Raw genomic sequence first — 22,242 nt, 5'->3', positions numbered from 1 at the left:
TACCACCAAAGCAGGTACTAAACGGGCAGGTACACGTATCCAGTCGCTCCTTCCTCGACAACCGCGCACTACTAAAACGGCAACTGCGAAGGACAGAAGGATCCATCGCGCCTTCCTATACCGTGCATGGAGTCAGCCAGCCAATCAAGGAAGGATCGACCCTCTAGAGGGTCAGGAAAGTAATCTGTGGGTAGGAGCTGCAAGACCAGGATATTGAGTTGCACTAGTAACGTGCGTCGAATAGGGTATTAGATGTAGAGTAAGTAGAATAGGAGACAGGAAAGCAAACAGAACTAAGAGTCGTTACTCTACCATTCTATAAGTAAACATCCAGCAATAACAACAACTCATTTGAGCACTCCAACTGTCCTACCGCGCCATAGGGCATCTGTCTATCTAGATTGCATTGCAAACGTAGAGGCGAGTGGTCTATACCGCCAGCGCAAAGAACAACAATCTAGCCGAATTGTTCTTACCCATGGTCGATTCCACGTTGTCAAATGCCTCCATAATATCTGCATGAAGATCCTTAAGCACGCCGCGGACATAGCCAAATGTATCGGCGGTCTTCATTGCGTTGAGGATATGTCTCTTGACTTCTTTGTCGAGAACGGTTGTTCCGGGGGCCCGATTATAGACTGTCGACATGATTCTATCTCTATCTTGGAGAGGTGCCATCTGGAGCAGGTGGATGAGTGGGAGGGAGAACTTTCCCTCGTCTAGGTCCTCCAGATAGCCCTTCTTGGACTCGTACTGTGTGGTTTGTCTGTCAGCTTTATTGGACGTGCTATATAATTTAGTAGACCGAAGGAGGGGAGTATACTGACATCAGCAGAGGTTAGATTCAAATAGTCGTCTCGGATTTGGTAGTATCGCCCCGTAAGGACAAGCAGTCTCTCGAGCAGCGATTGACTGGCAGAATTACCGTTGGGACTGATCTGGCCGAACGAGGACTCTGCCTCCATGAGACGCAATAGTAAGCGGAACAGGCCACCGGTTTTATTATCGACCATCATGATGTATTCATCAACGGTTGGGCAGCGAGCATGGTGGCGCCAGTAGAGATCCAGGCTTTGGCCACAGTGGAGGTTCGTAAGCTCGTCGATGAAGGCGTCCATGCATCGCCTGGTGCTCTGCAATTCCATCGTCGCTTGCACTGCTTTGACGTACATAAAATTAGCGCTGTTGATGGTTTGGCTCGCGCCGTAGAAGGTCGATGTGACGGGTTCGCCTCGTCGGAGGCGGGAATGGTCCTCGATGTCGTCCAGCCTGGGAGGACTAGGTTAGTGTGTTGAGAGTAGAACTGCTTAGGGACCAGGTACATCAGTGAAGTGTTGTGGAGTGTCTGGACGATGTCTTTAATCGTTTCGAGTGACCTCGAGGGAACGTTCAGCCAGGCGTCGAGGGCGTCTATCAGCCTGTTCCGCAGCCCCTTGGATGGAAGAGACTTGACGTAGTCGTAGGGCGCTTCGCATGTCTATGGGCAGTAGAGTCAGTTGAAACTGTAATCTCGGTTCGTTGCCGGTGACGGGGGTAGGGGGCATACATGACTCGGTGCTCTTAGAAACGGTGCTGTAAACGGAGTATGAAGAGAACGGTCAGTGGACACGAGACTGTTCCCATTTGCTTGGGCAATTGAAGCACCATTGGATTTGCCGTTGCTTAAGTTGGATGACTTGGACGCCTTCGGTGGTGGATAGTCCTTCAACACACGAAGTTGCCCGTCGCATTTTCCAATCCAGGCGGCTCTGTCTTCGGCGGTGGTTGCAAGGTCAGTTCTATTGTATCGCGCTGCATGCGCAAACCAGAAAATGGCCCCAGAGAATAGAAACAAGGCCATGTGCCAATATCTCCGTAGTTCGTTGGACTTGGGACCAGGCGCATCCTCCCAGGCATTGTAGGCAGCAATGAACTTCTCTTCACCATTCCTCGCCTCTTGTTTGATGATACTGTTTGCCTCGTCCTCCGTATATCCATAGTCTCGCATTAACAGGAATACGGCATTCTTCATCCGGTGGAGCATGCCCTTCTCGTGTAGTTCATCGAACTCCTTCGCAAAACTATAGTAGTCGTTTACGAGCACAGCCATCGTACCGCAGGGGAAGACAACGTCAGCAATCGTATCTTTCTCTTCCTGCGTCGCGTTAATTGCTGCAGACCAGCAACCAAACTCGAGGCCCCAGCTGAGATGAGCCGTATTAGCAATCTCCTACTCTCTTCGGTGCTTCCAGTCCCGGGAACATAAAACTCACTGAACCGCGCCATCCTTCTCCCTGCCTTTCTTCAATTCCTCAAACGAAATGTTTCCTGCAGGATCTTCCTGTCCATCGAGATATGTGGACCACCCCCTCAAGTTGCCGAACCCATTCTTCCAATCTCGACCTACAAGCTCCCTAGCGAACTTGAGGCCAAGCTGGCTAATCTTGTACTTGGACTTGTGCGGCGGTGCTCCTGGTCGAAGATCCGCTGTGGCAGTTGCAATAAGATCGTGCACCACTTCGGCACTTTCGCGCTTATCCAACAGGTCGTTGATGTCTGTCAGAAAGAGTGTCGGTTAGCAGACCTGGAACAACCGTAAGCCGAAGGGTCAATATCAAAATCATGATACCTACCATCCCAAAAGAAGGCAAAGTCGCAGTATTGAGCTGCGAGGCCCATGCGATCGGGCAGGGATTCCGGATAGCACCAGCTAGCAAAGTTTCCCCATTCCGTATTGCATGCATGGTGGGCTCGTGGCTCTTTGAGTAATCCGTCGGCCACGGCTGCTTCATTCCACGTGTGGAAGAACTCGTTGCCAGCGTCCATGGCTCGCTTCACGTATTTGGAACGCCTCAAAGGGTACAGACAGAACCACTCGTCCGGTAGTGGGCCATAGTCAAATGGCTCAAAGCCCTCGCTGTGTTCGCAGTAATCTCCGATTTTATCCATTGTTGGCGGCGAATGACTGATATTCTGATGTTATCAAGGCGGTATGTGAGTGGAAAGCGAAGTAAACACTGGCCCTGGCACAGTGACTCTGGTATATTGGGACTTGGGGTTTTCAAGGGCAGTATTTATGAACCATGTTGAAGGTTGTAAAGTGCTGTTGCACCCCTTCGGAAGAGTAAACCCAGCATGGCAATGCATACCGGATAAATAATAGAATTTGAACTAGAGAATTTCGTGACTAGGTGCATTGAAACGCCTATCACGCACGGAATAGCCAATTGAACCATATGCTAGCACGCCCTCGTTTCTCAACACTTGTCGGCTTGTTCCACGATTCGGGGAACTGAAAGTATTCACGAGCCCGTTAATGCCGGATTGCAAGCGCAGGAGCGTTCGGCGATTGATGTGTCAGGGAAGAAAGGAGGCATCCTTAGCGGGACTGGAGCGTGGACGGCAAATCAACGGGCATATTCCGACTCAATCATATCACGACCAATTGGTGCCACTTGTCTCTGGGTCAGCTGCTTTATAACGGCCCGAGGTTGTACTATGTAACCGTGACGGAGTCGCAAATCGCTGTCATGGACCTTGATTCGAAATGAAGGATACAAGGATCTCTGGTTAACTAGCGGCTTTATTGCTCATTGCTAGAACCGTTTAGATAACCGACGATTGTTTAAAAACAGGGGGCCCGAGCCCTGTGCCCAGGGAGGGTGTGTGATTTATACTTTATGCAGTACGTTCCGAGATGTTCAGGACTAGGGATTCCTGCTCCCACAGGCCTCGCACGAACAACCTGTCCTTCATCCTCGGTCCTTTTGTGGTGTAACTAGAAAGAATGATCCGGCCTCTCATGCATTCAGACTAAGCGATTGATGGCTACATTTCACGGCCCCGGAAAACCGCTCTATCCACTTTGAAGCTGATTTCCAGCTGCACAAACGTCGTGCTTGATCGGACATAAGGAAGTGTCAAGTTGAAGCAACAACGAGTGTGGTGCGCTTGCTACAACCAGGCTTTGGGCGTTTAGTCCCTCATAGAAGAGGATATATGGATTAAAAATGAAAAGAGGAAGCACCCTGGTGGGTTGCCCACGGGCCGTAACAAATGACAAACTTGACATGAGCGATTCAACCCGCGTAGGTTGGCAAATATAACCTCCCAGTGTCACCGACTGTCTTGGTCATGGTCTGGTTGCCGCCAGCTAGTCCACGGGCGAAGACGCGCAGCGAACTCCCACCCGAGATCATCATCAGAACGTCCGCACAGAAGCTCGAGCCAAGATGTTACTTCTATTCCCGGAATATCTTTTGGCATCAAACGCTATCACAGCCCTCGTCGCCATCATTGCACTCGTCCTACTGTCGAGGTCCAGGGGTAAAAGGGCGCAACGGTTTCCGGTCGTTAACAAACCTATGATTTTAGATATTTTCTCTCTTCACCCGAAATGGCAGTTCTGGACCAATGCTCGAAGCGCGATCCGCAGTGGATTGAAACAGGTAAAGTCCATCATTCTCTGGAGTGTCGAATGAGATGGAGTAATCATGACACATTGGAAGCTAAACAAACGCCTACTAGGCTGATGTCTTCTGCCTGATTAATGGCATTGGCGACCAAGTTGTACTCGCTCCCAAATATGCCTCTGAACTTGCAAGTCAACCGTTGTTGAGCTTTTGGGCGATGCTCTCCGAACAGTTTCTGTCACACATTAGGGGTTTCGATCCCTTTGCATCCCTGGCTACGTGGGATGTGATGAATGACGCACTTCGAAGAAAGCTCACGAAAAACTTAGGTATGAGGACTTCGATATCTGAGAAGTCTTCTAGGAGTTTGCTGATACGGGTTTCTCTACTTTTCTCTGCTCCTTGTAGGGATTATTACAAAGGGCCTGTCCGAGGAGACGACACTTGCCCTCGAGGACGAATGGACAGACAATCCTGGTAAGTACTTTACTTCAGAGATGGCGGTACCTGATCAGGGAATTAATAAGTTAATTCAAAGTATCAGAATGGCATACTGTCCCCCTCAAACCGACGCTGGTCAACATAGCTGCTCGCATATCGGCACGCGGGCTCCTCGGCGAAGAGCTCGCGCACAACAAGGAATGGATACGCTTAAGTATCAACTACATCAAAGACTGCTTTATAGCATCGATGCTGCTGCAGCAGTTTCCGCAGTGGATACGGCCGTTCTTAGCGGACCTGCTACCACCTTGCCGGAAACTCCGGCGGCACCTTGCCCAGGCCAGCGCGCTTATACTTCCGCTCCTGCAGGAAAGGCGCTGCAGGGCGACAACGGAAGGGCAATCTACTACTCCTAGTATTACTCCAAATGATAGCCTCGCCTGGATGGAGGAAGTCGCCAAGGGCCGACGTTACAGCCCCGTCGATGGGGAGCTTCTCCTTGCTTTCGCTGCGGTAAACACCACGACCGATACGCTCTCACAGGTCTTACTCGATATCTGTGGCCATGAAGGGCTTGTTCAGGCTCTCCGGGATGAGACTTTAGACGTGTTTCGAAAGAATAATGTTAATCGTAATGACGCTCCCTGGCACTCTGCTGCGCTGCTGGCCAAGCTGCATCTCATGGATAGTGTATTGAAGGAGAGTCAGAGGCTGAAGCCGGTAGCAGTTGGTGAGCCGATCTTAACTCTGCAACGTTCTGGATACTTGTTTTAATTTCGTTTATTCTAGTACAAATGAACCGTGTCGCCCTCGAGGATATCGTTCTGTCCGACGGCACACTACTCGAAAAAGGAACAACATTATGCGTATCCAATGAGAAAATGTGGGATGCAAACACATACCCAAATCCAAACACATTCGACCCCTACCGATTCCTGCGCATGCGCCGGCAGAGTCAAAGTCCGAAATCGGCGGAATTTGTTTCGCCGTCTGTTGAACATATGGGCTTTGGATTCGGAAATCATGCGTGCCCGGGGCGGTTCTTTGCTGCTGCTGCGCTGAAGATTGCCCTGTGTCATATTCTACTTATGTACGACTTTGCGCTGGCTACCCCGGCTAAGCCTCGGGTGTGGGAGATAGGAGTATCTTTGGTTGTTAGTCCTAGGGCGTGCATTACTGTGAGACGGCGGAAGGCGGAGGAGCAAGAGTGGGAAATTTAACCCGGTGCCGCTGAGGCAATGGAGGCTTCTCGGACGACCTTTAGACTAGTATTGATGTACGTTTGTATGCAAGTATTTAGTTCGGAAGGCCAGTTATCCCCAGACAAGAAATGCCCCATACATCTGGTGATCCTCCCCTTTCCACCTGGACCTTCGTATCCTCATCAATTTGCAATGGTGGTTTGCAAGCCTAGTGCTTCTCATGGTTACGGCTTGATGGCCTGGGTGACTATTATGCTACACCTGCTTTCACACTTATGCTGCTTTCTGCAGTGCATTATCAATTTTGCGTTGCATATTGATACGTTCGCCCCGATCCCCTCTGCAGCGAAAATCCTTGTACAACCTTCCTACTATTCAGAGAACGGCAATGAAGATTCCCCGAGAGTGGAGACGATGGGCTAAGCAGCCAAGGTCAGCCTGTCACACAGCTGTACTGTATTGTAGAGTTCGGTCCCACAGGCAGATTCATAGCTGCATGGCAGTCCAACGTTATGCAGGTGATTCTTTCCTCTCTGCTCCGGCCTGTTTTCGTTTGTGCAAATCTCGGGTGGAACAATGACACTGTCTGCTGTCAATTCCGTTCGTATCCAATGTTAACCCTATCACCACGTGTTAATTTAGCTACAACAACTTTCTGAGTTTCGAATGCTTTAAATGGGCCGCTAACGGGTCGTGGTTTGTCTAGAAGTGATGCTCTATACGACCCTGACGAGAAGCTAAACAGCAATGCTTGTTCACTGCGGATATCTCGGGTTGAGCATCCTTGTAGAGGGCGTTACAATACCCTCTGCCCCCCTGACAAGCCTCCTTTCCCAGTAGATATTCGATCAGAAGATGGAAATCAGTCTAACGATAAGGCAGCGATGAATTCAAGGCTCAATCGCCATCGTCCTCATTCACCAAGTAGCTCGAGTGCGGATGAGCCGACGGAGGTCCTAGTTCCGCATTTTATGGTCTTATCTACTTGATTAATACCCCGTTTAAATCATATAAAACGTCCCTCATGAATTTTACCTACAATTACTTACGATTCAACGCTCTAAATGGCCCTGATTCGTCGTTCCTGCACACGGCGAACCCAGCGCCGTCACAACCGACCGCAGTTTTACTCAAAGAAGATCGTGAGTTGGATAAATGGTGTCGACTGCAAATGATTTGGCTGCAACTCGATAGAATCCAGGCATCGGTATTGCATTATCTACTCCACTAGGTAGGTTTTGGTACTATCCATAAACGCCACTACCGCCATCACGGTGATCCCGGCCTTACAACCCCTATTACCAGGGGACCTGAGAATGCAAGACTTTACGCCAGGTTGACTTGGCTGAATGATTGCGAAACGGGTATGGGGAGACGAGGAACCGCTTACTCCAAAGATTCCAATGTTTGACTCACATTCTACGTCCGCCACCTAATTAGGAAGGTCTCTCCATTCGTCGGCGTTGGTCCCCGCCACGATAGCTGGATAATGAGGTATATCTAGTAGCAACTTCTACTTGAGAGACGTGAGGTCAATGATCTGCTGAGCACTCTTTCAATTCTTCTCTACATAGTATACAAGAGGTCCTACCGCTACAAACCAACACGCACTCGGCCAACAACAACGAAACCCAAAGACCCAAACCCAAAGACCCGAACCCAAAATGTCCATCATACCAAACCTCCACGGCATCCTCGTCGCCCTCATAACTCCCTTCACCGACGACAAAAAAACAATCGACGAGTCCCGTCTCCAAAGGCACATAAACCACCTCATCACCTCCGGAATCCACGGCCTCGTCCCCGGCGGCAGCACGGGCGAATTCACCACCCTGTCGCTCTCCGAACGCAAGACATTAACTGAGCTCTGTGTGAAATTCGCGGAGGGGCGTGTCCCTGTCGTCGCGGGGACGGGAAGCACATCTACCTCTGAGGCAGTGGAACTCGCCATCCATGCGAAGGAAGTCGGTGCTGCGGCGGTCATGGTCGTCCCGCCCTTCTATGACCCTGTTAATCTGGAGCAATTGCATGAGTTGTTCAAAGAAATCCATGAAGAGAGCGGGTTGCCAATTATGTACTACAATATCCCCTCAGCCAGCGGCCTAACTCTCTCACCCACCGAAATAGCAGGGCTGAGTAAAGTCGGCGTGAAATGGCTCAAGGATACATCCGGAAACGCACCGGCGCTTACGGAACTTGTTTTCGGGCTCAGTGACCAGATAACCTCCTTTAACGGGTGGGATACGCTTACCTTTTATGGTCTTGCTGCTGGGTGTCCAGGCGGTGTTTGGGGTGCTGCGAATATTATTCCGGAGTTGGCGGTGGAGCTCTATGAGGCTGTTAGTGTGAGGGGGGATTTGGAGAGGGGACGGGAGTTGTGGAGGAAGGCGTGGCCTGTTTGTAAGTTCCTCGAGTCGCATAATTATGCGGCTGCTGTGAAGACTGGGGTTGAGCTTAGGGGGCAGGCCACGGGTGGGTTGAGGAAGCCTTTTGCGTTGTTGAGTGCTGAGTTGACGGAGGAGTTGAAGGGGTTGTTGAAGAACGCTGGTGTTCAGACTGTCTAAATGAGTTGTGTTTGATAATATATATACATGAATGGAAGAATAGAAAACCATATCCAAGCTACTTGAATATATACATGAAGCGTGGGGCCATCAGCAAAGAAGTGGCCATATGTGTCTCTCTTGGATAAAAGTAGTCCAAGTTGGCATGGGCGCGCCGCGGTTCGTCTTGAGATGTTCATCATGCTGTTGCCAGAGGCTCACCATTATTTCTCTCGCACTACTAAACCCGGCAGGACCACAGCTCGCGATTGCATTATCAACCCAATGAAGTATCGTCTCTCGTCTGGCAGTTGTCAGCGCCTCGCAGCCAGCAATAAATACAGGCCAAGCAGCTCCAGGTCCTGTTCGTTCATCCGGTGGTAACGCCGCTGTAAAGTCGGACAGGGATGAGATGACGCTGTCGACATGGGCAGCAAGAATCGCAGGGTGGACTCGACGAATCCGGCGGTAGAAGAAGATGACGAGTGCAGAGTCAAACGCCCGAAGAATATGGCGGTGTGGCTTTGAGGGGTCCTTTGTGGCAGTCAAATCACAGGAACAGACCAGGTTCTCTAATCGAACGCTCCGTCGGTGTAGTGTTTCCCACGCTTCGAGACTTGTGTTCTCTGTAGACGCTTGGGCAATGCGAAAGGTTTCCATTACATTGGCCAACCGCGTCGTCTGAGAAAGAAGACTGAGCCATGTCTCTGGTATGCCATAGACCTGCTTGTATAAAGTGTCACCAAAACAGCGAGAGTCTTGCAGATGGATGTCGCGCAAGCCTGTCTTCGCGTCCTTTGCTTCGTTGATATTCAGATCACTATCGGCGTCGTGGGCCTCTAAACGAAGGAAATCATCCAGTCGTGGATTCGACTCGTCTGAATTCGTATCCGAGGAGCCGCGCTGGAAATTGGAGTACAGTGCTTCAATGAATGATCTTGACGGGCTGTAGTCGTGCAAGACATATGTGCTTTCGCCGACTAGTCGCAACCACGTATAGACGTGATGTAAGAGGCGAGACTTTTGCGATATGCGATGCTTGAGCAGACCGCGTACACGAAGGATGTATTCAGCGTTGATCATGAAGCTTCGCGAGTGCTGGTGATTGCCTGACATGACCTATGTACTAGAGTCAGCTGACCGGTCAAGCCCTGGGTGGCGGAAAGAGGACTCACTGTATACTGTATCAAACAGCATATGGCCATCAGCTGGTCTTTATACTTTGCTCGCTTCGGGTCCCTGGTTTCATACTTCAACGATCGTTGCATGTGGTCTCTGCCTTGTTCGAACATTTGGTGCGAAGCCTGCTGCCAGTAATCCGCAGAGCCGACAAGGTTCTGAGACGAAGATAGATGCACGGCGGAGCATGCTAGTAGCCCGTAGAGGTTAGCCAGGCGTGCATGACTGATCTTCTGAGAGCCAAGTATTGTCAGGTCATTATACGTTGCCATCGCCGCAGCAAGATTCAAGATCCTCCACGGCGACTTATCGCCAAGCGGCATGATGACCATCTGAGGCACGACGCTCTCGTTATAATGTCTAAACAGGAATGGACCATCAGATAGCGCAGCGGCGTCAAGGAATGTGGAGGCCATCTCATTCGCGGCCTGGGGAGGAGTGATCATAGCGGCATTCCCTTGGGCCGGAGGAATGGCCGCAACGGCGAAGGGCTCCTGTACGGGATCAGGATTGAGATACATATCGAAACCCAGCATTGATGGCTGGACGAACCCGGGTTGCTCGGGACTGAGGCCCAAAATATCGGACCAGTGCAAGAAGTCGTCAATATGCGACGGGGTGTCGTTAACTAGGGTGGGCAACTCGATCTGGGCCTCATGGGGCATACCGCTATGAGGCGCGGTCGGTGGCGGGCTGCACGGGGCATTGGTAGGCTCTGAATTTAGGGCTACCTCATCCTCCGGCTGTTGTTTCATATCTTTCGACGCATCAGGCGCAAAGTCAAGCACGCCAAAGGGCCCGACGACAAGATCTCCGACCGGGGGGTGATCGGGATCGCGGGTTTTGGAATCAATTTCCGCAAGGGATGCACTAATTGAGCCACAGAGGAGGTTAGAACTGAGGGACGTACTCATAAACTCTCGCGATTTTTCTAGGGAAGTCAGCAAGGAATGGAAAAGTGATGATTGTGGCAGATAATGACCTGTGTAGAGGTGTCGCCGAGTGCCATTTTGGTCCCCGGACTTGTCGCTATCATCATCCCCATTCTGCATCCATCTGACTTCGTTGGAGAAGCCCTCGCAGGCGACGCCTAGGTTACGACAAGTACGACACACAGGCCGTTTCTGATCACACCTAACATGGCGGCGACGACAGGTGTTGCACGCCCCCAGCGCATGCGACCGGCGGGGCCGAGTGGATCGAGTCTTCATTGAGCGCACGGTGAAAGGAATGCCATAGTCTTGACTGATTGGGAATGTCGCAAGTTACGATGGCAGAAAGCGGGCGATGAGGACATCAAAAGAAGAAGGAAAATACGATGAAAGGGCTTGGAGAAGTCGCGGGGGACACCGTGGGCCATCGGGATCGCTTTCCTATTGCAATCTGCCTACTGTGGAGCGTCCCATTACCAGATAACTATCTACCTAGGTACGTACCATGGCACCAAAATATCCTAAGTACCCTACTAATAAGAGTCTCTTGTCCGGTTGGATTGCAGTTTCTTATTTGGCATTCCTTGGTGTTTGAATGGGTGTCATTTTCCATATTATTGGAATATATATAAACCGACATGATCTTGATAACAGGAAAGTTTTACTGATAAATCAACCTACGAACCTATTAAATCTCCCATCTCTCTTCGTAAGAGGAAATAATATTAGTTATATTTTCATTATTGCTTATCACTCCGTTTACATTGTATTGGAACGTCTGTCCGGTGGTGGGGGTACTCGCTGTCATTACAAGGCAGGACCTCCCGAACTCCCCCAATGCCGCGATAGGAAGCCACCACCGTAGGCGGGCCCGGGGACCTAGTATAGCGATGTTGTCCATGATGGACGACAACATGTCGTGCCATATCCTGCCATACTTTGTCAACCGCTTTAAGGGCTTTTTTGCTTGATTATAATCTGCTATCACCCTCAACTCACCTGAGCCACTGAACCAGGAGCTCAGAATACGACATGGCGCACAGAGGTGAAAGCTTCCACAATGACATCTCCTGCATTGCAGACCTCAAGGCACTGGGAAGCAGCAGGCTTCCAGCCATGGTGCGAGGTACGATCGGGACAAAGAATACTCTGTCCATCGCAAACTGACGGTCTAGACTACTACAACGAAGGCGCAATGGACCTGATAACCCTTCGCGACAACGAAGCCGCCTACGACAGATACAAAATTCTTCCCCGCATCCTTATCAACGTCGCGATAATCGATACGAGTACAAAAATACTAGGGACAAATGTATCCCTTCCTTTCGGGTTCAGCCCAGCGGCGTCGCAGAAATTAGCACACCCGGACGGCGAACTCGCGGTCTCCCGCGCAGCGGCTAAACATGGAATATGCATGGGGCTGTCCTCCTACTCAAATTATTCACTTGAGGACGTTGGGGCGCAGGGTCTGGGAAATCCATATGCGATGCAGATGTGTGTACTTAGGGATAGATCTTTGACGTTGCAGTTGCTAGAACGGGCGGAGAGTATGCCGTTTGACTAGACACCATGCTTGCTAGCCTCTGGCTAACTTCATACAGAGTCTGGATATAAAGCGCTGTTTCTCTCGGTTGATGTCCCTGTTCTCGGTATGCGCCTAAACGAGTACCGAAACAAGTTTCTGTTGCCGGAGGACATGGAGTGGCCAAATATCCTAAGCAATGGAAGTGATTTGTCGAATAAAACAGACTACGGTATGTATCTCATCTCTGCGATTACTCGATTGTTACCGATGTTAATAATGTAGACCCGAGCTTGGACTGGGAACAAACAATACCCTGGCTCCGCCAGCATACCTCAATGCAGATTTGGCTGAAAGGAGGTTCGTCATTCTACTCTATACTACGAATGAATAGTCTTGACAAAAGTAATAAATATTGATTTTTGACAGTCTGCGCTCCCGCCGACGTCGAACTCGCAATCCACTACGGCGTCGACGGAATCATAATCTCCAACCACGGCGGCCGGCAACTCGACGGCGTGCCAGCAACCCTCGACTCTCTACGTCTTTGCGCATCGGTAGCAAGAGGCCGCATACCCCTCGCGATTGACGGTGGTATCCGGCGCGGATCGGATATGTTCAAAGCGCTTGCATTGGGAGCCAGCTACTGTTTTATGGGACGGATCCCGATCTGGGGTCTTGCGGTTGATGGACAGGCGGGAGTGGAATTGGCGATTAAGATACTGAAGCAGGAGTTGAGGGTAACCATGGCGCTTGCGGGGTGTAGGACTGTTGCCGAGATTCGCGAGAGTCATCTTTCTGTTTTGCAGTCTGATGGGAGACTTTCGAAGTTGTAGACGGCAGCCGTCGGACCCCGTTCAAATTATCTAGAATTCGTCTCCTTTGGAGTCAAGAATTTTCAGGATAGCGAAGCAATGTCATACTTTGATCTTAGAATCCTCAAATATCACAGAGAGATATGAAAAAAGCGTCGAGTGGAATCGAACAACCGGATGATTTCTATACGGTTATTCATGAATAAGGGGTCAAATATAGAGACGTTAAGCAAGCATAACAGTTGATTCTGTGAATACTATTCAAATTTACAACTAAAATGACCCAAGCCCGTAGGAAGCATGGGCGATTCGATCACTGTCGCTCTACGCAGTATTCGCACAGGAAAAGCTCGCGCTGGAAGTATCATCATGGATAGCCTTGCCAGAGGCATAAACACCAAGACCGCACTGTATCGACCTTGTTAACTGAAACTAGCCCATAATCCAGGAGAGAGGGATGCGTACCACAACAACACCAATAATGAAACAAAAACAATTCAGACAAGTGAGAGCAATCTTCTTCGGGGACGTAAACCACAGGCCCTTGTTCATGAAGAGCCAAAAAGCACCCGGGAGACTGAAGCTGAACCAGCTGGCGAAGAGGGCAGTCTGAGGAAAGAATGGTAAGTATAAGAAAGTTCGAAAGAAAACCCCAGCTAATGAGGTGCTTGGACATACCATGAGACTAAGCAGACTACTAAACACAGGAACAGCAGTAGCGATAATCCAAGCAATGACCCACAGCGCAACGCCAATACCAATCCACGACCCGACGGCCATAAGGTCACGCTTGTGCATACGGTCAGTGCCCGCAAAGACACGAGTGTAGATTGATTTGCAGGCGATGTGGCCATTTATAACACCGGCAATGATGATTGTTGGCAAGGCGATACCGTACGCAACCTTTGAGACAGTTGGGCTGATTGAGCCAAGGGCAGGCGACGCAACGTCGGATCCAGCATAGTAGTAAATTACTACACCTGCGACTAGGTAGAGTGAGATGTCGATTGATTGCAGCAGGGTGAGAGCTTTGGGGAAGTCCTCTGGCTCTTTGAGTTCGGCAATCACGTTGAAAAAAGCGTTGTGGCTGGCTGAGTATGGTCAGTATTTGATGATTGCGGAATTATTGTAGAGGGAAGACACCATAGGACAGAATAATGTTTAGAGCAGAAGTAAAGCCAGTAACGAGATTTGTCTCGGTTGTTGCTTTCACTTTGCTTCCAGGGTGTTCGATGCCGATGGCGACCATTGCAATGAAGACCGCGATGAAGATGCTGATAAAGGCTGAAAGAGTTAGTTGGGGAATTCATTGTTCCAACCTGAGAGTTACACTCACAGGCCAGCGAAAGCCAGGACATATTCTTCATCGTCCTCGGCAGCGAGAAAACAAGCGAGACCACAAGCCCAACCACTCCAAAGACCAAAGAGCAAGTCCCATGGTCGGTAAGGGTATTCATCGCCACGGTAAACGTGAGGATATGGCTAGCCATGAGGAAAATCAAGAACAGCATCTGACCGGTAAAGAGTATTTCGCGGCCAAATCGACCCAGGAGGACCTCTCCGGCATCCGCCATACTGACAACGTGTGGATACCGCCACTTGAACTGTCCGATGACATAGCCGGTATACGACGCAACAAGCCCCATCGAAAGGAGGATGACAATGGCAGGTGCGAGGCCAAGTCCTGCAATAGCCTTTGGTATAGAGAGTATTCCGAGCGATATCGTTTCAGCGACCATGAGGAGGCCGCATTGCCTACGGACAGATCATGTCAACACGGTAATGAGGGGCGGGCTTCATGACTGTACTGCTTACCACCAGGTGAGAACTTTGTACTTGACTTCCGCATGTTCCTCGTCACCGAAGACGTCTTGTCGATAGAGCATGCTCTCAGCTTTCTGTTCGTCAATAGCCATACCGGGATTCTCTTCGTGTGTCTTTTCAACCATCGTACTCTCAATATCGGGGTTGGCCGGCTGGGCTACATAATGGGTGGCTGTGGACATCGTGATGCAATGGAAGGTAGTATGTAATTTAAAAGCAAGAAAAGCAGATTGGGAGTAAATTGTGAATGACAAGATAAGTGTTGGGTTTGAAATGGTTCAACCCGGGTGTAGGCAGGAAGGTGCTGATATTGTGAGCAAGGGCGAGATATTGTGACTGATGTAGCACACTGAGTAGACAACGCAACTGGCTTGTGAACAGTCACCAGAGGCAAAGGCAGGTTAGCTGTGGAGCCTGGCAAGCATCGACAAGCACAGATAGCGAGTGTGCCTCGTCCCCCCTTATCTATGGGTCTATAGAATCCAGATAATGGCCGATACGTAACCTAAGTGAGCCGTGGTCGAGAAATGGTCTCACTACCGCGCTTAATCTGTAGCACATTCCACTAGGGTTTGTCTCTCTCCCTTTTCCATAGCCCTTTCACCCAGACGTATTGGTTGTGTCCATCTACGGGAATAGCCACTCAACCTGGGGACTCCGCGACATACAGTCTGGGGAAGTGTTTGAATAGTGTTTTCAACTCCACGGGCCATCCGAGTCTGTCGTACTCTTCGTTATAATTGGACGTGCAGTATTTCTATCTCGTAATTGATATTGTATCTGGAGTCTGGGGCAACCCCTTCCTTATCGAGGAAGTGCCTACCCCTTGTGCCGTGGCGAAACGCCCCTGTCTAAGGGGCTTACAGCGGCTTATCGCAGCCGAATGCGAGTATCTGGTGCTACATTTACACTGCCATAGATTCCTCCCCGAAGGCGCGGGCTTGCTACGGGACGCGGGATTGCTTGCCTATCCGAGATGCTGGGAGGAAACGACCAAACTCCGGGTCGGCACCCCGTTTGCTATCGAGTATCTTACCTCTTCACAGGCTCTCACGGCCAACTGAGTTTTATCTATAAGCACACAACCGTATCTTGATCGTTATCCAGGATATCATTGGCCATAGTGTCCGAGTAGCAGCTTCCGGGGCTCTATGAGGGGAGAAGTATCAGCAACTTGGACCCCCGTTAACGTCATGTTTTCCTATGTAGATGAAAGCATATTAGCGCAAGTACTCCGGTAGCAACCCTGAAGAGGGCTCTAGAGCCGGTGAGCCTCCTTGCTCCAGAACAAAGCCTCAATCCTGCAAATCGATTACTCAGGCAGTATGCAAAGACATCAAGTAAAGTATGGGCTAACGAGCCAGATCGCGATGTACCAGGTACCAACCAATGACACTTCATACATTATCCAATGAGATATACTGAGGTTTGAAGTATACATCGTAGTAAATCAAGTTTTGATGCATATTAAGGACCCACTTTCTCGAATCTCTACAGCTTGTTGCCCATATTAACATGCACTGCCTTGACCTGCGTATAAGCCTCCAGTCCAGCCTCTCCCAACTCCCGTCCAATACCACTCTGCTTAACACCACCGAAAGGAACACGGGGGTCGCAGTCCTGGCTACTATTCACCCAGACCATACCAGCCTCAATATCCGCAGCTACGCGGTGGGCTCGTTCAAGGTCACGCGTAAATACCGCTGCGCCGAGACCGTATGTTGTATCATTCGCTCGCTTGACCGCGTCCTCTTCACTAGTGAAGGGCAGGATCACGACGACGGGACCGAATACTTCCTCACGGACAATAGCTAGGTCGTCACTTGCGCCGGTGAACACGGTAGGCTCGAGGAAGTAGCCATTCTTGTTCTTCTCGTCGGCAGGAGTGTGTGCTGAGCCACCAATGACTACTTTAGCACCATCTCTCTTCGCGGCTTCGATGTACGATAGAATCCGCTCATACTGTGCCCTCGTCACCTGTGGACCCTGGAACGTACTCTCATCCCACTGATCACCAATCTTAGATGTCGTCTCGACAGCCTCCTTGAACCTTCCCAGAAAGTCCTGGAAAATATCTTGGTGGACATAGATCCTTGACGTAGCGGTACAAATCTGCCCCTGGTTCGACATGATGCCGAAATGAGACCACTTGACTGCCTGCTCCAGATCTGCATCTGGAAAGACAAGCAGCGGTGACTTCCCGCCTGTCTCGAGAGTAACGTTCTTCAGTGTACCCGCTGCAAGTTTCATGATCTCACGGGCTGTCATGGTTGATCCTGTGAATGCAATTTTGTCGACTAGGGTGTGGGATGCCAGAGCTGCGCCTGCCTCGCGACCGTAGCCATTGACGATGTTCACCACACCGGGAGGGAATCCAGCCTCCTTGATGAGGCTTGCGAAAACAAGAATGCTTAGGGGTGTTTGTTCGGCAGGCTTGAGAACGACTGTATTTCCGCAAGCAAGTGCAGGCCCGAGTTTCCAGCATGCCATGGACAGAGGATAATTCCAAGGAATAATTTGACCGACGACACCAACAGGCTGGCGAATCGTGTATGCGAATTTCTCAGGTGTTGTGCTGATTGTCTGTCCGAAGGTCTTGTCTGCCCACCCGCTGTAGTATCGGATCGTTCCGATGGCTTCAACGAGGTCTTCGGATAGAGCGACGTGGTAGGGTTTGCCTTGTCCGCGGAACATATGTCAGCGTCGGCTGTGACGGGGAGAATGAAGCTATCAGGGTAAAATACCATTATCCCAAGCATCAATCGTCGCGAATAACTCCTTGTTCTTTTCCATCAAGTCTGCGAGACGTGCCATAAGCTGGCCGCGGTCGGTGCCTGGAAGCTTCTTCCATGACGGGTGGACCAGGGCAGCCTTTGCTGCATAAACGGCGCGGTCGACGTCGGCTGCGCTGGCAGCGTGGATGGTTGCGATAGGTTTATCAGTGCTGTTTCCTCAGTGTTAGCCTTGTAGCTATCATCAGATATGCTTGGAGACAAACGCGGGGTCAATGGAAGTAATAGTCTGCCTACTTCCCGCGACAAACTCATTGTTAATGAAAAGTCCCGTGGGCTGGGTGTAGCTGACGCCGTTGGGCGCAGTAAGATCGACAGTAAGGTCCGACATCTTAATTTGATATATTATCGTACTTTGATTGTAGATTAAAGTTTACTTGTAGCTAGAAGCCTGTCCTATATGAACTGTGGTCTTTGTTGCGGGGTTAATGCATGTCGGAATTACTTTCTTTGCTTTTGCCCGGTGTGTCGCTTTAGGAAGGCCGTTCCGGCGGTCGACAGAATCGCTACAACAATGGCCACACAAGGACCTGTGTCATTCCAATGCCTTTTTATTCATCGTGGAAGTAGGAGGAACTGATCTGGCAGGCCTCAAGCTACTCGAAACTTTGGCGGTTTGGCCATCATTATCACGCGCATTGCGTTTTGTCAATTGCTTACGTATATATACATTTGAAGACTTGACCAACTAAACCCGAGATATCTGGATAAGAAAGCTAGTCCATACATTAGATCGTTCAATTGATTCAGAAGCACACTCTTCAGGCATTTTATTTTCCATTTACGCCCTTCGACTCAATTACACTTCCACTCAATAAGCCTGGGCGAGTATCCCTACCACCCAAACGCCTCCTCGAAATACTCAACATCCCTAAACTCGCCCTTCATTACCTCATACACTGTCTTGCGACAGTCATCCGCCATCTGCGCCGGGCCGCAGGTGAGAACGGCAAGCCGCGATGAATTTTCGCGGGCCTCTTGTGCTTCGTTTGTAATGATGGCTTGGACGTCTGGTCGACCAGAACAGAACTTCACAGATTTGCCGACGGTGCTAGGTGCTGTTGAGATTCCGAGTTGAGATACATCAATGTTAGCCTCCTTCTTGCTCTCGGTGATATTGGCCGTGTTGATCTCGTCCGGATCAGAGGCAGATATACTATTCCTGGACGCCATCGAAGGCGCAGGAGTGGGCATTGGAGGAGTACCGGCATCAAGCTCATTGATGGTCTCCGAAGCAGGAGAGCCAGCGGCAGATTTGGAACCCGTACAGTAAACAGTAGCATCGATTTTTGCATCCCTCAAAAGTCCAGCAAGCTCGCCCGCAAACACGCGCTCGTACATCTGCCTCGTCCGCGCAGCCCAAATCAATTTGACGCGCAGAACACGAGTAGAGCACTCTGCAATGCGGGAAACATGGTCAATAATGTACGGCACAGCAGCGGCGATACCTGTCCCGCCGACGATCATGAGGACGGTGTCGAATGTGTGCAGGGACGCGGAGTGCCCGTATGGTCCTTCAAGGAGGATCTTCGGGGTGACCACAGCCGCCTCTGCGCCCTTGCTGCTCGCCTTTCGGCATTGATCACGCAGACGTCTTGTCCAGCCGTCATAGGGACGGATGTAGAAGATTAGTTTGGAACCTTGCTGGGATTTCTCGTTGTTGCTGCCGACTTGCTGCGTCGCGCTGGAGGTGGAAGGAACCCATGCGCCCAGCGTGAATGGATGATTCTCCCACCCTCTGAACAAAACAGGCTGGTAGAGATAGTAATGCTGGCCTGGCCGGGGAATAACTGCGGACGAAGCGGGCTGGATTTCGACCTTCACCAGGTCGCTGTCTTCGAAGTACTCCACTTTCGATTTTGTCGTCCTGGAGATTTGACCGCTGAGCCGGACGTTAAGGTTACAGTATGCGATTCGGACGAGGCGGACTGTGCGGTCGAAGCTCCAGATTGCGACCATGGGCCAGAGGTATCCGTTCCATTTTGTGCCGTCGAAACTCGTGTGGCTGCGTGGAGCGTAGGTTAGCTCGCGCAAGATAGAGATAGGGCGGCAGAGGGACATGGATATAGACAGGCGACGTACCGGAACAGGGCATAGACAACCACAATAGCAAAGACAATGTGGATGATTAGGAAGGTCTCGTAGCCTTTGTGACGGAGGATAGTCATGGACTGGACGAGCATGAATGACATAAGGATGGTTGCCACAACGCCCATGTACCAATACTCTTGGACCCAGACGCTATCGAATCTTCCATCTGCTGAACTTAGATATGCTTTCACCCAGTGACAGGATACGTACCGTAAACCTTGAACACAACGCTGTAGTTGATCGAGTGCACGATAGCCAAGAGCGTACAAGCCCACGCCACATGACGATGAAAGATGTTGAAAGACTGCGAGTTGAAGTTGGTTGCCCAGAGGAAAATGTTGTTCCTACCGCCGAATAACCAAAGAAAGGGGAGACAGGCGTAAGACAGGATACCTGTTCTGTCAGAGGAATATTGTCAGTTCTGTTGGAAGAGACTCCCGGATCTATCCAAAGACAAGTGTTAAATAGGGCACTTCCTCGAACTGTAGAAGGTGGGGGTAAGCGAACTCACTGAATATTTCCCGTAAAGCTCTAGTAATCAACGCATGACAGAATGATACATAGGGCCCAGAATCCGAAGACGATGAGCAGATCAAGTCGTCGAGGAATGGTATGGTAGAAGTATAGTTGCTGATGGTTGTTCAGATACGGTGCGAAGCTGGCGGGAATGACGACGTAAGTCTGGAGGAGGTGCATGGGCTTGGATAGTATACCCCATGTTTTCTTCTCTTGACCTTTTTGATGACCGGTGGATTCCATGTCTGGCGAGGCTTGTCGTTTGCTGGACAAAAGGCCGATAAATTTGGCTATCATACCGAGTACGAGAATTCCACCCCAGTATCCAATGAGGCCCCAGCCAAATCGTTTATCCTTTGAGAGGGCGTAGTCGTGCGTTACCTAGATCACCAAACATCAGCAAAGTACATAATCATAATATGGCGAAACACTGACATAAGACTTATAAGCCCTCTTGTAGTACTCCTCACTGAGCAAAACCGGAGACTCAATAGTGCCCGTAGTGGTCGTATCATTCATATCCGGATCAATCACGGACAGAGACGCAATATACGCATCGGTAACATTGCTCTCAATGCCAGAAAGGTTCATAAGCGTGAGACTGTTCTTTTCACACAGGCCCTGCCAGTAGGGAATTGTCGCTGCGAACTGCGCCTTATTACACCAGGCCTTGGCACTCGCATACATCGAAGTCACCTGGACTGTGCTATTGCAGGGACCTGTGGATGTACCTCCCCCGCCGTGACCTCTGCGTAGGAGCATTCGTCTGTTTCCATTATGGGAGGTCGAGCCCTGGGTTTGGTCGGCGGAGGTGGAATCTGAATCTGAACCTGATCCATGGCTCGTTGAAGACCATGATGAGGAGGAGGATTGGCTATCTCCATGGCTGACGGAAGATGATGAATCTGTCCCAGAGGAAGAGCCATGAGAAGTCGACGAGCTGGAACTCGAGGTCGAGTCACCCTGAGACGTATCTCCATGCCCGGAGCTTCCACCGGTGTTTTGCTCGATAGTAACGCTTCCGGCGAATGTGTACTCGGACAACGTGGTGTAGATTGAGTAGAAGCAGTACTCGTCCAGGTTATCAGCGGACATAGTAAACCCGCCGGCCATGACCGGCACTCCGGCCGAGCATAGTGCCAAAAGGGCTGCTCGTCGAAGCATCTTGAAGGAGTTTCTGGCGACAACAATCGAGCAAGTGGTCCCGAAATAGCGAGGTTACGCTGGTATATAAAGGAGTCGACACAGGGATTCGGGTTACAAATACATCGAACTCGGTCCTAAGGTCTCGCCGGACTTCTCTACAATTCTTTTTCTTGCCATCGTATCTTCCGTGGGCCTATTTCCTCCTCGGCAATCTCGCAGTCCTTCCGACTCATGATCCCGTTATCGATGGTCTCGATCAAGCGAACCGAAGCAAACCGATATACAACGCCACAAACATATCCAAATACAGTGCTACCTTGCGAGTTATAGTTTTTGGTAGATGCTAAGATCATGCCAATGAACCACCACGATATCCACTTCAAGAACCGATATTCGGAGAACCCGACGCGTCCGGAGAGTGATTGCAGAGATTTCATGGCTTCGGGGGTGTATATACCCGGGGTGATGGAGGCCGTAATTCTTGGCATTGCAAATCCCGAGACTTGGTATGCTTGAACAATCTTAGCATTGGCTAAGCCTGGCGCTAGCTATGTTTTGTAAGGCTGGAATGGTCTGGATCGAGCGGAGATGGAGACAGGGGAGGGTGGTATGTGACAGGCAGACAGTGGCGATACATGTACGAGCGTGTAAAATACCGTATATCAGGTTTATGGTGACGGTCTTACACTTCGGCCTACTCGGATGATGCGGGACAAAATTATCTCCGAGATTCAACTGCCGTCCTGTTGATGGTGGGTCGTCGACAGACATAACTGGGGGCCCACAAACCAGCGGACACTGCATGCCAAGACCACAGATTATATTGTATTCTACTATATAGAGGAATA

General features: G+C 50.4%; 8 protein-coding genes across 8 annotated transcripts; 3 read left to right on the top strand and 5 right to left on the bottom strand.

Moving 5' to 3' along the window:
- Positions 1-429: 429 nt before the first annotated feature.
- Positions 430-2,928, bottom strand: BDV14DRAFT_201003 (bifunctional terpene synthase/polyprenyl synthetase family protein; the record flags this gene model as incomplete). The annotated part of the gene is made up of 6 exons (XM_073773637.1): positions 430-753; positions 828-1,269; positions 1,323-1,477; positions 1,547-2,183; positions 2,253-2,535; positions 2,613-2,928. The coding sequence occupies 6 exons, from the start codon at positions 2,926-2,928 to the stop codon at positions 430-432; spliced, it is 2,157 nt and encodes a 718-aa protein (XP_073627190.1).
- A 1,283-nt stretch (positions 2,929-4,211) lies between these two features.
- BDV14DRAFT_201002 (cytochrome P450) lies at positions 4,212-6,052 on the top strand (the record flags this gene model as incomplete). Its single annotated transcript, XM_073773636.1, has 5 exons — positions 4,212-4,427; positions 4,507-4,720; positions 4,800-4,868; positions 4,930-5,562; positions 5,622-6,052. 5 exons carry the CDS (start codon positions 4,212-4,214, stop codon positions 6,050-6,052), a joined length of 1,563 nt encoding a protein of 520 aa, XP_073627189.1.
- A 1,646-nt stretch (positions 6,053-7,698) lies between these two features.
- On the top strand, positions 7,699-8,598 carry BDV14DRAFT_209391 (dihydrodipicolinate synthase family protein; the record flags this gene model as incomplete). Its single annotated transcript, XM_073775632.1, has 1 exon — positions 7,699-8,598. The coding sequence occupies one exon, from the start codon at positions 7,699-7,701 to the stop codon at positions 8,596-8,598; it is 900 nt and encodes a 299-aa protein (XP_073627188.1).
- Positions 8,599-8,688: 90 nt separating this feature from the next.
- On the bottom strand, positions 8,689-10,967 carry BDV14DRAFT_209390 (Zn(II)2Cys6 transcription factor; the record flags this gene model as incomplete). The annotated part of the gene is made up of 3 exons (XM_073775631.1): positions 8,689-9,696; positions 9,753-10,687; positions 10,739-10,967. 3 exons carry the CDS (start codon positions 10,965-10,967, stop codon positions 8,689-8,691), a joined length of 2,172 nt encoding a protein of 723 aa, XP_073627187.1.
- A 753-nt stretch (positions 10,968-11,720) lies between these two features.
- On the top strand, positions 11,721-13,046 carry BDV14DRAFT_200999 (alpha-hydroxy acid oxidase; the record flags this gene model as incomplete). Its single annotated transcript, XM_073773635.1, has 5 exons — positions 11,721-11,814; positions 11,864-12,235; positions 12,290-12,442; positions 12,496-12,570; positions 12,640-13,046. The coding sequence occupies 5 exons, from the start codon at positions 11,721-11,723 to the stop codon at positions 13,044-13,046; spliced, it is 1,101 nt and encodes a 366-aa protein (XP_073627186.1).
- Positions 13,047-13,349: 303 nt separating this feature from the next.
- On the bottom strand, positions 13,350-15,031 carry BDV14DRAFT_200998 (transmembrane amino acid transporter protein-domain-containing protein; the record flags this gene model as incomplete). Its single annotated transcript, XM_073773634.1, has 6 exons — positions 13,350-13,433; positions 13,491-13,634; positions 13,704-14,116; positions 14,169-14,309; positions 14,362-14,780; positions 14,841-15,031. The coding sequence occupies 6 exons, from the start codon at positions 15,029-15,031 to the stop codon at positions 13,350-13,352; spliced, it is 1,392 nt and encodes a 463-aa protein (XP_073627185.1).
- Positions 15,032-16,323: 1,292 nt separating this feature from the next.
- On the bottom strand, positions 16,324-18,018 carry BDV14DRAFT_175094 (aldehyde dehydrogenase ALDH). Its single transcript, XM_073769005.1, has 3 exons — positions 17,848-18,018; positions 17,594-17,793; positions 16,324-17,527 (listed from the first exon to the last, which is right to left on the bottom strand). Exons 1-3 carry the CDS (start codon positions 17,970-17,972, stop codon positions 16,341-16,343), a joined length of 1,512 nt encoding a protein of 503 aa, XP_073627184.1. The 5' UTR covers positions 17,973-18,018; the 3' UTR covers positions 16,324-16,340.
- A 457-nt stretch (positions 18,019-18,475) lies between these two features.
- Positions 18,476-21,412, bottom strand: BDV14DRAFT_200996 (ferric reductase family protein; the record flags this gene model as incomplete). The annotated part of the gene is made up of 5 exons (XM_073773633.1): positions 18,476-19,646; positions 19,724-19,898; positions 19,943-20,125; positions 20,293-20,629; positions 20,684-21,412. 5 exons carry the CDS (start codon positions 21,410-21,412, stop codon positions 18,476-18,478), a joined length of 2,595 nt encoding a protein of 864 aa, XP_073627183.1.
- Between the last annotated feature and the right edge of the window lie 830 nt (positions 21,413-22,242).

This window comes from Aspergillus stella-maris, assembly GCF_047715825.1.
Source record: "Aspergillus stella-maris strain CBS 113639 unplaced genomic scaffold BDV14scaffold_34, whole genome shotgun sequence".
Classification (NCBI taxonomy): Eukaryota; Fungi; Ascomycota; class Eurotiomycetes; order Eurotiales; family Aspergillaceae; genus Aspergillus; species Aspergillus stella-maris.
Note: the sequence above shows the minus strand (reverse complement) of the source record. Positions and strands in the feature narration are given on the sequence as shown.